Source organism: Pristiophorus japonicus, chromosome 14, assembly GCF_044704955.1.
Source record: "Pristiophorus japonicus isolate sPriJap1 chromosome 14, sPriJap1.hap1, whole genome shotgun sequence".
NCBI classification, from domain to species: domain Eukaryota; kingdom Metazoa; phylum Chordata; class Chondrichthyes; family Pristiophoridae; genus Pristiophorus; species Pristiophorus japonicus.
Window position 1 is genome coordinate 26,009,637 of NC_091990.1, and position 14,463 is coordinate 26,024,099.

General features: G+C 45.0%; 1 protein-coding gene across 5 annotated transcripts in view; it reads right to left on the minus strand.

Moving 5' to 3' along the window:
- Positions 1–14,463, minus strand: part of LOC139279792 (uncharacterized) — a 54,242-nt gene that overhangs the window by 8,926 nt on the left and 30,853 nt on the right. For 4 of the 5 annotated variants that reach the window (XM_070899014.1, XM_070899015.1, XM_070899012.1 and 1 more), the window contains 7 exons: positions 11,562–11,677; positions 10,624–10,786; positions 9,680–9,921; positions 9,127–9,258; positions 5,062–5,239; positions 3,108–3,245; positions 2,897–2,977 (listed from right to left, as the gene is read on the minus strand). In XM_070899014.1, coding sequence (XP_070755115.1) covers positions 2,897–2,977; positions 3,108–3,245; positions 5,062–5,239; positions 9,127–9,258; positions 9,680–9,921; positions 10,624–10,786; positions 11,562–11,677 — 1,050 coding nt within the window. The remainder of the gene's footprint in view (positions 1–2,896; positions 2,978–3,107; positions 3,246–5,061; positions 5,240–9,126; positions 9,259–9,679; positions 9,922–10,623; positions 10,787–11,561; positions 11,678–14,463) is intronic. The other variant, XM_070899013.1, reaches the window with a different exon arrangement.

The window sequence follows — 14,463 nt, forward strand, 5'->3', positions numbered from 1 at the left end:
TGAGTGCAAGAGCGCGGGCACGGATGAGTGCAAGAGCGCGGGCGAGAGAGAGCAAGCAGGCGACCGAGTGCGAGAGAGAGCGTGCAAGTGAGCAAATACTTTCTGCAGCTAATTGATTTTTTTAGTACAATAGTTGCTTTTTAGTAAATATTAATCATCTTTTATTCAGTTCCTAATAAGAGCTGCTATCACCATGGCTTGTTAGTTAGAAAATACTAATGAGATAGTTAGCTCACTAATTAATTGGATATTTTCTAACTTGGCCCCTTCTCCTTTCTGCCTCGTGTGGTGTACAACCTTTGCCTGTTACTTTGCCAAGTGCTCTGCACATTATTGTGGTGGGTATATCTACTCTGATCTCACTGCTAGACCCTGGCGTGCCACTGGGTATAATCGCCAGACACCAGGTAGAGGAGAGTTACGAGACTAGTGAACCTTTGCCGCTTGCTGCTCTGCCAGGGGCACAACTGAGGTGGATAAAATAACTTCTATCTTGCAGAAAACAACCCTCGATGTACGTACATTGCACGGTTTTACACTCCACTGATGCTGTTGCATGATAGGTCACACTTAGATGTTAAAAATGTGGCTAGAGCTCCCCTTGTTGGTTCAGTTGGTAAACACAGCTGGTGGCTGAGTCAGAGAGACTACAGGGATCCAGGTTTAATTTCCCGTCTGTGTTGAGCGAATTGATGTCTGCTGTACGGCAGTACGGGAGCTACAATTGGACTCAGCTTCCCTGAGTTAGGGTTCCCACTGCTCATCACTATCCAGTGTCTCCCAAGTATGCACAGGATTGAGCTGAGCTATCATTCATCCTCTCTGGTGGAACAGTCTGCCAACACTCACCGTCGAGGCTCACACAAAAGCAACGACCACAAAAAACAAAATCTCAGAGTGAAAAACCATACTACATTAAGAAGCCATTTTGGGAGGGGATAGAAAACTGGAAGAAAGCAAAACATTACATGCAGTCAAGGACAGTCAGCACAGATTTGTCAGGGGAAGGTCATGTCTGACTAACTTGATTGAATTTTTCAAGGAGGTAACCAGGATAGTCGATGAAGGCAAAGCATATGATGTAGTGTATATGAATTTTACAAAGCTTTTGATAAGGTCCCACATGGCAGACTGGTGACAAAAGTAAAAGCCCGTGGGATCCAGAGCAAAGTGGCATGTTGGATCCAAAATTGACTCAGAGGCAGAAAGCAAAGGCTAATGGTTGATGGGTGTTTTTGCGACTGGAAGAATGTTTCCAGTGAGGTTCCGCAGGACTCAGTCCTCGGTCCCTTCCTTTTTGTGATTTACATCAATGATCTAGACTTGAACATAGGGAGTATGATTAAGAAGTTTGCAGATGATACTAAAATCGGCTGTGTGGTTGATAATGAAGAAGAGAGCTGCGGACCACAGGAAGATATCAGTCAACTGGTCAGGTGGGCAGAGCGGTGGTAAATAGAATTTAATCCAGAGAAGTGTGAGGTAATTTTGGGAGGGCTAACAAGGAAAGGGAATACACATTAAAAGGTAAGACACTGAGAAGTGTAGAGGAACAAAGGGACCTTGGAGTGCATGTCCACAGATCCCTGAAAGTAGCAGGCCAAGTAGATAAGGTGATTAAGAAGGCATACGGAATGCTTGCCTTTATTAGCCGAGGCACAGAATACAAGAATGGGGGGGGGGTTATGCTTGAACTGTATAAACACTGGTTTGACCACAGCTGGAGTACTACGTGCAGTTCTGGTCACCGCATTACAGGATGGACGTGAATGCACTGGAGGGGGTACAGAGGAGACTTACGAGGATGTTGCTATGAGGACAGATTGGATAGGCTGGAATTGTTTTCCTTGGAACAGAGGAGGCTGAGGGGAGATCTCATTGAGGTGTGCAAAATTATGAGGGGCCTAGATATAGTGGATAGAAAGGGCTTAGTTCCCTTAGCAGAGGGATCAACAACCAGGAGTCATAAATTTAAAGTAATTGGTAAAAGGTTTAGAGGGGATTTGAGGAGAAATTTCTTCAAGGAGAGGAGGGGGTCTGGAACTCGCTGCCTGAAAGGGTGGTAGAGGCAGAAACCCTCATCACATTTAAAAAGTACTTGGATGTGCATTTGAAGTGCCGTAACCTGCAGGGCTATGGACCTAGAGCTGGAAAGCAGGATTAGGCTGGATAGCATCTTGTGGGCCTGCATGGACACGATGTGCCGAAATGGCCTCCTTCCGTGCTGTAAAGTTCTATGATTCTACGACTCGAACAACTGAAGCAAATAATAGACAATGTTGGGAAAATCAGAACTGAAGCTATCCAGGAAGATCTTGGTTATTCCCACGTGGGAAGCCCATGTGATACGTGGAGTTGGGGGAAGAGAAGGAAGTTAACTTGCCAATAGACTATGATTGCAGTGCGGGCAGGCACAGCAGGAGGGGCGAAGGAGCGGCAAGAGTCCATAGAGGAAAGGGACCGGGGCCCAGGAGAGGCAGTATGTGTGCATGCTCGGTCTGTGCAGCAGAACTGGTCTCCAGTTGTCTTGGGTAATCCTTGCCACTGGACCAAGACCTAGCTCTGTCAAGCCTGTGTGGTGGCTGGTGTGCAACGGCCACCACATGTTCAAAAATCCAAGCACAGGCATCTTCCAACCTTCACAATATAGTTCGGGATCTGGAATATTAGGTCCTTCATTGAAACACCTGTGAACTCATCCCTTTTTGGCGTCGAAGCAAGTCATCCTCGCTTCAAGGGACTGCATATGATGATGATGAGACTATGATAAACTCTCCAGGAACACAAAACTCAACTCCTTGAGATTGACTCAATGAGCAAAACCCATTAATTTATCCAATAAAAGCCCAGGAAGTAACTTATACTTCTTTTATAAATGAGTTGTTTGAGCCAATACCGCGAGCTTCCAGAATGATATCTCCTTCCTTCTCAAGGATGCTTTGTAAACTCAAGTCTCCATCAATTATAAGTGGTGAATCTGCAAAATAAAGGGGTGTGATTGATAAACAGCGGTTATTTGTAATGGTCGATAATGGCCATTAATAATAACTTCATGCTCATGTTCTCAGGGCGGTTTAGATAACAGATTGTAGTGTTTTTTTACTCACCACTTTGCTCGTGTGTGAGAATAACCTTTTCAACAGGAATCACCTTCTTCACAACTTCACAGATCTCACTGTAGGTGATCTCATTGTGAAGTCTTGTGACACAGCGTTTCATTTCATTAACTCTGATGTACAAGTACTCTGTCATAGAACAACACAAATTACAAAGTTATACGAGATAAATCTTTCAAAGCGAGGGGACAAATTGACGTAGCTGAAAAAATGTGTGGAAGCCTCGGTTTTATAAATATTCTGTCCAGTTTTGGGCATCTTACTTTGCAAAGGATGTCACAGCCATGGAGAGTGCGCAGAAGAGATTCACTAAGAGATACCAGGGATGTGCTACTCTGGTGACACTGGTGAGTGTCTCTGGATCTTTAAACTGTGTGTCTGTGTCTGATTGTCCAGGTAATGAAGGTGTATTGTAGGTGATTAGACCATGCTATGCCCTGTGAGAGACACTCCCTGGTGTAACCCTGTGTGGCTCTCTGCCTCTTTCACTTTGCCTTCCTTTGTATGCAATAGGTTGTATGTACAGTCTTGCCTTTGTGTGTTGCCTGCCAGCCAAGTAGCCTTGTGTAAGGAAATGGCAATCTACCTATGAATATAAGTTACCTGCGAAGATTTTGTATTTCCCAGCCCCTGTCCCATTCCAGTGCATCCCATCAGCAAACCTTCCTTTGATTGAAAAATAGACAGTAGATACCCTTCCTTGCCATTGAAGCACTACCCCCCCACCTCCCCCCCCCCCTTGCCACTTTCACATCCCTTCTCTTTGCCTCTTCCTCCATGTTGTCACCCCCCACCCCCCCGCGCCCCTGCCCACCCACTCCCAGTGAGGACCAAATTAGCAGCCGGAACACTCCTCCAACTGAGGCACAAATAGTCCACCAGCACCTGAGAGAAACACAAGCTGTAGACATCTCTCCTCCGTGTAGACATCTCCCCTACCTCTGTCCCTTCCACTGTACTGCCCTTCCCTTCTCTCCCTCACCCACTCCAATCCCACCTGCTCCTCTCCTTCCTCCACTCCCACATTCCAACCTTCTGCTCCTCCCCTTTCTCTCTCACCTCATCCTCTTCTCTGACACCACTAGTCCTGTCCTTCTCTCATTCTATAACCACATTCCTGCCCTCCTCCCCAGTTCCTCTCACAACACAAGTTTTCCACTTCCTCTGTCTTGTCAGACTGTTGGTCCAACAATCAGTACTGGATGAGCTGCAATTTCCTCCGGTTAAACATCGGGAAGAGTGAAGCCATTGTCTTCAGCCCCCGTCAACAAACGCTACCCTTGTTGATTCCATCCCTCTACCCAGCCATTGTCTCAGTCTGACCAGACAGTTTGCAGCCTCTGCATCTTATTTGACCCGGAGCTACTCTTCTGGGCTCATATTCTCTTCATCACAAAGATAACCTACTTCAACCTTTGTAACATCACCCATATGCCACTGAAACCCTCATCCATTCCTCCGTCACCGACTCTGGCCTTCTGCGCATACCCCTTCACCCAAACATTGGCAGCAGTACCTTCAGCTGCTTAGACATTCTCTCCCTAAATCCCTGCACATATCTTTCTCCCTCCCCTCCTTTTAGACCCTCACCTTCAAGCCCAACTCTTTGACCAAGCTTATGGTCACCCCATCCATTTTTTCAATCACACCTCTATGAAGCACATTACAATGTTTTTCTACATCAAAGGCACTGTATAAATTCAAATTGTTGTCATTGTTGAATAAAGATATTAGTGATTTGGTTAGTAAACATCTGGCCTGCGAGGCAATATTCAGCATTAAGATTTTGGTGCGAGATTATATTAATCCCGATTATTGAAAGAGGGATAACTGTCAGCTCTCTGGGTATGCAACTCTGCAAGCACAGAGTACAGAAAAGGTGCAGCTACTGGGTCTTAGAGGCACTGGCAGAAGACTTTACACTGGGAAAAAATATAAAGCATACCTCTATTTTCAGCACTCAACGTTGACTTGGAAAGCTTCTCCTTTATCTTAATGTTTTTCTTATTTTCCACCAGTTCTAACACAAGAGGCCATGTTTCCCACTCCTTCATGTTTAATTTTATCTCAAAGTTTGTCAATGTTTCTTCAGCATTGTCCACAAATAGGAATTCTTCAGCTTCCTAATTGCAAAAATAATGATCAAATTGTAAAATAAATGTGTGTCTTCACAAAAACATTCAGTCATGGTGAACCTCTAACCAAGGCCACGAACAGCCAAGTCTTCTTTTGGAGCGAGCTGTTATCACAAGGGATAATGATAAAAAAAGCCAAGTCTAATTAATGAAGCCTTTGAATTCATCCTTCATTAAATGTCTGATAACAGTGAGGAAGCTGTCCTGAATGCTCGAAGTTAAAGAAGCACGAGGTCAGTGACAGACATTTCCCATTACACAGGCCAACCTACGTGACTACACATCATATATCCAAGTTTGTGTTATAATGACTTGAGGAGTTTGCCCTTGGAAGGTGTGAATGTGGCAAGAATTTCAATTGTATATTGCACTGTAAATGTGTGTCCTACTCAAGTTTAGGATTGCATGAGATTGAATAAATAGTTGTGAATCTGTGTGGGTCTTGGCAGTGGTAAGCAGTACGTGAACTGGTTGACAGCAACACCTTGTGGTCTGCAATCTTGGGCCATCTACCCGATAACTGGAAGTGTCGGAAATTCTTTCCTTCCCAGATTCCTTAAAGTGCACCACCTTCTTTTGCATCTGTTCCCAGGTTGTGGAAGTGGTGCACACAGTGTTGCCCCTGGAAGTGGTGTACAGCTAACCTCTGGGGACTGTACCTTGAAGTGCCAAACAAAGAAAACATTCATTGCACCCACCCCATGGAGCTACACATCCATTTCGATAGACATCAAAAATGGGACTGGTGCTGATGGCTTGCACACAGACCCCCGTTTCTTGGCTCCATATCGGGTCTCCTTTCACTTTGCTCCTGCCTCACACCCCAGCCTGGCTAAGGCTGAATATTTAAAATTCATTTTGATGGCCAAACCAATATTTGTCCCCATATGCATCCACTTACCTTTAATGTGTACATCCTTTTGAATTTGAGCCAGTACCCAGATTTTCTATTTCCCCCATCAGGCTTGCTTTGTGTACAAGCCCAAAGCTGTAAACTATTTAAGTCAGCTCGGAGCGGAATACTAGTCACATGGCTCAGTGTGCTCCAGGCTCACTTTGCACCAACATCTAGACAAAAAAATCTGAACTTAACTCAGAGGGGCAAATTCCTGACGTTTTAAAAAAACGTAGCATTTCTAACTTCTACACGAAGGACTGATATGCTTTCTATAAGTATGTAGCTCCGTAGGTGGGTCACTTGGCTCAGGTGGATTGGAATCAAAGATTGGCAGGTAAAACAGTAGATGAGTAATGGGAGGCCTTCAAAGAGGAGATAGTTTGGGTACAGACTAGAAATAAAAAGACTTGCATTTATATAGCGCCTTTCACAACCTCAGCACCTTACAGCCAATGAAGTACTTTTGAAGTGTAGTCACTCTTGTAATGTAGGAAATGCAGCAGCCAATTTGCGCACAGCAAGCTGCCACAAACAGCAATGCGATAATGACCAGATAATTTGTTTTTTTTAGTGATGTTGATTGAAGGATAAATATTGTCCAGGACACATTCCCACAAGGGGGAAAAGAAACGCATCAAACCTAGAGCTCGCTGGATGATAAAGATATAGAGATTAAAATGAAACAGAAAAAGGCTTGTGATAAATGTCAGGTTCATAATTCAGTAGCGAACCAAGCTGAATACAAAAAGTACAGGGGAGAACTGAAAAAGGAAATAATAGGGCCAAAGAAAGTGTATGAGAATAGATTAGTGGGCAACATAAAAGGGAACCCAAATGTCTTTTGACAAAATATAAATATTAAAAGGATAGTCAAAGGAAGGGTGGGGTTGAATAGGGACAGAAATGAAGATCTTCTTATGGAGGATGAGGGCATGGTTGAGGTACAAAATAAGTACTTTGCATCCGTCTTCACTAAAGAGGATGCTGCTAATGTCACCATAAAGGAGGTAGTAGAACAATTGGATAGCATAAATGTAGATACACAAGGTATTTAAAAGGTTGGCAGTGCTCGAAGTAGAAAAGTCACCCGGTCCGGTTGGAATGTATCCTAGGTGACTGAGGGAAGTAAGGGTGGAAACTGCGGAGGCTCTGACCACAATCTTCCAATCCTCCTTGTATATGGGAGTGGTGTCAGAGGATTGGAGGATTACAAATGTTACAACCCTGTTCAAAAAAGGGTAGAGGAACAAACCTGGCAATTACAGGCCAAAAGTAGGGAAACTTTGAGAGATATTAATCTGGAACAAATATGGGTTAATAAATGAAAGCTAGCACGGATTTATTAAAGGCAAATTTTAGTTGACTAATTTGATTTGAGTTCTTTAATGAAGTAACAGAGGGTGGGATGAGGGTAATGCAGTCGATGTGTATATGGACTTTGATACAGTGCCCTAATAGACGTAAGCAAAATTCAAGCGCAGGGTATTCAAGGTAGTGGCTACGTGAATATAAAATTGACTAAGGTACAGAAAGCAGAGAGTAGTGGTGAGTAGTCGTTTTTCAGACTGGAGGGAAGTATACAGTGGTGTTGCCCAGGGGTGGGTATTTGGATCACTGCTCTTGTTGATATACATTAATGACCCGAACTTGGGTATACAGGGTATAATTTCAAAGTTTGCAGAGGAAAACGAAACTCAGCGATGTAAACAGTGAAGAGAATAGCATCAGATACAGGAAGACTGGTGAAATAGGCCGACACTTGGCAGATGAAATTTAACGCAGAGAAATGTGATGCGATTTATTTTGGTAGGAAGAATGAAGAGAATCAATATGAACTAAATGGTACAATTTTGAAGGGGGTGCAGGAACAGAGAGACATAAGAACATAAGAATTAGGAACAGGAGTAGGCCATCTAGCCCCTCAAGCCTGCTCCGCCATTCAACAAGATCATGGCTGATCTGGCCGTGGACTCAGCTCCACTTATCCGCCCGCTCCCCGTAACCCTTAATTCCCTTATTGGTTAAAAATCTATCTATCTGTGACTTGAATACATTCAATGAGCTAGCCTCAACTGCTTCCTTGGGCAGAGAATTCCACAGATTCACAACCCTCTGGGAGAAGAAATTCCTTCTCAACTCGGTTTTAAATTGGCTCCCCCTGTGGGTCTTTGTTAAACAAAAGCAAGGAAGTTATGCTAAACTTTTATAAAACACTGGTTAGGCCCCAGCTGGAGTACTGTGACCAATTCTGGGCACCACACTTTCGGAAGAATGTCAAGGTCTTATAGAAGGTGCAAAGGAAATTTACCAGAATGGTACCAGGGATAAAAGACTTCAGTTACGTGGCAAGGCTAGAGAAACTGGGGTTGTTCTCCTTAGAGCAGAGAAGGTTAAGGGGAGATGTGACAGAGGTGTTCAAAATCTTTGATAAAGCAAATAAGGAGAAACTGTTTTCAGGGACAGAAAGATCAGCAACCAGAGGATACAGAATTAAGGTAATTGGCAAAAAACCCAGAGGCAAAAGGAGTGGAAAAATTTAAGCAGCGAGTATTCTGATCTCACATACATTGCCTGAAAGAGTGATGGAAGCATTGTAGCCTTGATTCTATGACTGTGTTCACCGAGGATTTGAACCTATAAGGAGTGTGGTATTACCCCATACAATTAAAGAGCAAGCATCACCTGGGGTCATTTAAAAAATTGGAATCACAATTAGGTGTCAGATATTTTGAGATCAGTTTGGGATTGGCTGGAGGGTCCAGAGTCTGGGGTCAGGTTTCACTGCATTACGGAAGTGCTTGTACAAATCCTTCAGTGTGATTGGATATAACCTACTATCTATCCTTACCTTTTACAATTGAATTTTACTGTATTTTTCACTCCACATTTTTTAAGGTAGAAAATAATCTTCACTACTTAAATTGAAGCAGCGATGTTCTACATGAATCAGTCATTGCCCCACCACAGCCAAAAGTACCTCTGGAGTGATGGAAAGCGAGGTGCCTGCAGTCTTCATTTTGCTGATCTGTAATCGGTACAGGGAATTTCGATGAACCTCAAATTGTTTCTTAAGCATTCGCTTGTGGTCCTTCTGTATTTTGTCCAATTCCTAATGAGAAAAGAATAACATTTAAATAAAATATACAAAATAAATATATATTATATATATCAAAAATGCACAAGCATTCAACATTCTGGTCAGCAGTGCTGGGTCCACAGAGATCCTATTAGTCTCACAATATCTGCAGACCTGCCCACTGGAGAGAAGCATCCATCCCTCACAACATGCAGTTTCATGCAATTGTTGCTGCAGGCTGGAAGCAGATACATTCTTCAATCACTGGACATTGCAAACATTTGATAATATAATATACTGATAGGTATACACTTTTTCAAATTTTTGATTAAATTTTTCTTCAAGAAATTTAGATGAAAGGTGAGGCATATTTTTAAAACACTGTTTGTGCAGCTCAATTAAAAAAGCTGGTTGTAGAACATATCCCAGTGAAGGGGTGACATCATACAAGTACCTGCAGCAGTGATCGACACCTGGGAACCAGCATCACCTTGAGTATCAGCCTGAAATCAATATAGGAGCGGCCAACTGGCTTGTAGAGTAGAAAATACGCTTTCTGTGATGTCAGATTTCGAAACATCTTCTCCAGAGTCACAAAAGGTGAGCAGGAATTCACTAACACAACAGCATGCATTTCAGTTACAGCAAGTGGGACAAGAAGTTCCAGATTTTCATCCTTAATGTGTCCGACTCGAACTGTCACAAAATAAAGTCTAAAAATGTAAATATGTACATACCATTTTAGGGCATACATCCAAATATTACACTATAAATATTTTAGGGTCCTATATGGAAAAAAGCCTAAATCTAGTTGACATGGACTCGTAGTGCAAAATTGCTCCAATCGTGCATTGATTGTAGGTAAACAGTTGGTCTCACTCAGAAAGGCCGCAGCACGGTTGGTATGGGAAATGACAAATATTCCCCAGGCACTCAATCTACCAAGCATTCGGCAAGTGGACTCGTTCTTATGAAGTTGGTGCTGAGCAATATTGTTAGGTCAGAATCTGGGAGCACTAATTGTTTCGACACACCAAGGCCTGTTCCACCCCCCCGTTGCACCGAGGCCCCGCCCGCCGTGGACACACCAAGGTCCCGCCCCCGACGCACAGAGGCCCCGCCCGCCGCGGACACACCAAGGTCCCGCCCCCGACACACCAAGGCCCCGCCCATGACACACCAAGGCCCCGCCCACCCCGACACACCAAGGGCCCAACCATACAGACATTATAGAACGACAGAATTTTACCGAAGGTGGCCATTCGGCCAATCACACTTGTGCTGGCTCTCAAAGTGCTATTCATTCTTTCCCTGCCTCAAGAAGATTGGAAAAATGCAGAGTTGAAGGGCATGTGTTTTATTCATGCTGATAGATAGATTAGTTTAACAACAGTATACCTGAGGAGAGCTCCTGTTGGTGCCGGTACATCTGTGGCCAGGCTCGGATGATGCTGCTGCTCTTTTTGACCAAGCTGAACATCGCAGCTTCAAGTGCACAGTCAGTAAATATCAGATCCTCCAAGGAGTCGTAGTCCTCCCTCATCAGAAACTTGTACAACGTCTAGAATCATTCAGGAAAAATTGTTTAGATCAGTGAGGGGATTTGTTTTTCTGAAGTCTTAGAAATTTGTGCCACACAAGTGACTTACGACTTAATTAAATGACAATAAAAGTTATCCATCTTCGTTCAAAATATGTTTTAAAATTCTCAAATGGTAGAGACACCTCAATGTCCCAAATTAGAATATGGAAAAAGTCAGTCAGGGTCAGACTCTGTAAATATATTGTTTGTACTGAATACTGGTCATTTGTCTGTTTTATAGTCTGAATAAAATACTACAACCATTGTCAGCAAATGGTGTATTCCGGCTTCCTATTCTATTTAATCTTTTTCACGTAAAGAAATTGAGGATGCAACTAGGTTGAATTTTTAATTAAAAAAGTTAAATTGAGTTCTTTCAATATCAAAGACAACAGAAGCTGTTGGGGACAAATTCATTGATCCTGCACTGCCAATGGGATGCCTGACTGCACCAGAGGACAGGTTGTAGACAGAGACACACCCCAGGGTTGATTCTGTGCCCTGCACTCCTGTCAAGTGAGGCTCCCAGCAGGGAGCACACAATCACTGAATAAAACCCAGGTTCAGTTACAATTACAGTCTTTCCCCCATGGGTTTCCTTTTGTGAACTGGAAACCAGAGTATGAAATAGTTGCTAAGTACAAGAGGATTAAAGCCCACTATATATAATGTGGTAAAATGTCACAGATCACACACCAACACATAAACAAACAGATATTACAGTACATTAATAATGTAGAATTTATAAGACTACCTCTTGGTTTTGGTCTAGAAGAAAATTAGACCGTTGTGCAACAAATAAATCCGGGGACATCACTGCAGAGAGAGCACGGAGACTTTCCCCCAGGAACGATGCACTTACAGATTCCTCTGTGGAGTAAAAGTTTAGCCACAGTGAACACCACAGTTCCAAACTTCATCAAAAACTACTAGAAATGTTCACCGAGTCAGTTCCTCTTGATGTACTTGTTGAAATTAGTCAATGTTTTTTTTTAACTATTTCAGCGCACACCCAGCGAGGGACAGTTGCGTTAGAACATACCGAGCAGCCAAATCAACCATTATAAAATTAATAAAACCCCCATCAATAACCTGTAGTCCAACTGAGCAATCTTCAAACTGGAGTGCTAACAGAGGCATTAAGTGGTAAAGAAACCTGCTTCACTGAGGAGACCCGTCAGGTAATGGTTCAGCAGAAGGAAAAGACAAAATGCCCTCGACAACTATATATCATTTTGACTGTCACTCATCATCCATTACTGAAAAGAGGGTGGTATGTCTGACAGAGGAGCAGGCAGCCCATCTTCAAGAAAAAGAGATTTCTGTACATCAGGCTTATGACTGAATTAAATGACAATAAAAGTTGTCCATCTTCGTTCAAAATATATTTTTAAATTCTCAGATGGTAGAGACACCTCAATGTGCCAAATTAGAATACGGAAAAAGACAGCCAAAGTCCGAGTCCGAGACAAATATTTGAAGCAGAGGAAGATACAGGGCTATGGTGAGAGAGTGGGGCAGCAGAATCTGTTTTTGATTGCTTTAGAGCACTGACACTTTGGGCCGAATGGTTCCCGCCTGGGTAAAAAGGTTTCCTCTGAATTTCCAATTCGATATATTTGTGATTATCTTATATTCATGGCCCCTAGTTTTGGACTCTCCCACAAGTGTAAACATCTTCTATCAAACCCCTTCATAATCTTAAAGACCTCTATCAGGTCATCCCTCAGCCTTCTCTTTTCTTCAGAAAAAAGCACAGCCTGATGGGTTTTACACCTCAATTCTGGCATAATTCTAGTCAATCTTCTTTGCACCTTCTCCAGTGCATTTATATCCTTTTTATAATATGGAGACCAGAACTGTTCACAGTACTCCAAGTATGGTATAACCAAGCTCCTATACAGGTTTAACATAATTTCTCTGCTATTCAATTCTATCCCTCTAGAAATGAGCCCCAGTGCTATGTTTGCCTTTTTTATGGCCTGATTAACCTGTGTCGTTACTTTTAGTAATATGTGTATCTGTACCCCCAGATCCCTTTGCTCCTCTCCCTCATTTAGACACCTTTTTTCCAAGGAGCACATCATCTCATTCTTCCTACCAAAATGTACCACCTTACACTTATCTATATTAAAAAGTATTTGCCAATTGCACACCCATTCTTCAAGTTATTAATGTCTTCCTGCATTTTGTCAGTCCTGCCCTGTATTAATGACAACCCCCAATTTGATGTCGTCTGCAGATTATGAAAGTTGTACTTCCGATTCCCGAGCACTGATCCTTGTGAAATGACACTTCCCACCTTTTGCCAGACTGAGTAACTACCTTTAAGCCCGATACTCTCTCTTTTCTGTTTTGTAGCCAACTTGCTATCCAACAGCAATGTGGGAGTAAATACCTTCACCACATGGTCTGCAGCAGCTCACCAGGGGCAACTAGGGATGGCTGATTAAACACCGGCCTTGCAAGCAACGCCCATATTCCAAGAAGGAAATAAAAAAAGATCTCGCTGATGAAGAAATCCATTAACTCATTGCATAAATCAGAGATTAAGGGCCCAAGTTTCGGCATCTTGTGAAAACGGCGCAGCTCCGAGACTTACGTGACCTGCCTGGGCTCGAAGGTGCGGCGGAATATTCTGCAACAATTCTCCGGTCCTCCTGGACCGTGGCGTGGCGTGGCGCAGCGTAGTCTCCCTGGGGAGGAGCCTGCCTGCAGGGGGGGCGGGGCTAGGGATCATGCCTTCTTCTCAGAGCCGGCAGCATTGCGCAGGCGCGCTGGAGCATGCGCGCCTGCACAATGGCTCGGGAGAGCTTGGATACGGCGGGGGGGGGGGGGGGGGGGAGAAGGGGGGCGCGTGGCAACTGGGGTGGGGAGGAGGGGGGGGAGCGTGGCAACAGGGAGGGAGGAGCGTTTGTTGGGGGGCACTCAATGATCGAAGGGCCGGAGGAGAGAGCAGGGGTGCCTCCTTCCAGCCTCTCCCCCACACCCCCCCCCCACCACACACCCACCCACACACAACCCCACCACCACCACCCCCCCCCTCCCCCCCAACACGCACACCCACCCACATCCCCCCACCACCCCCCCCCACCCACATCCCCCCACCACGCACACCACCCCCACCCACATCCCCCCAACACGCACACCACCCCCACCCACATCCCCCCACCACGCACCCCCCCACCCACATCCCCCACCACGCACCCCCACCCACATCCCCCCACCACGCACCCCACCCACATCCCCCCACCACACACCCCCACCCACATCCCCCCACCACACACCCCCACCCACATCCCCCCACCACACACCCCCACCCACATCCCCCCACCACACACCCCCACCCACATCCCCCCACCACACACCCCCACCCACATCCCCCCACCACACACCCCCACCCACATCCCCCCACCACATCCCCCCACCACACACCCCACCCACATCCCCCCACCACACACCCCCACCCACATCCCCCCACCACACACCCCCACCCACATCCCCCCACCACACACCCCCACCCACATCCCCCCACCACACACCCCCACCCACATCCCCCCACCACACACCCCCACCCACATCCCCCCACCACCCACCCCCACCCACATCCCCCCACCACACACCCCCACCCACCCCCACCCACATCCCCCCACCAC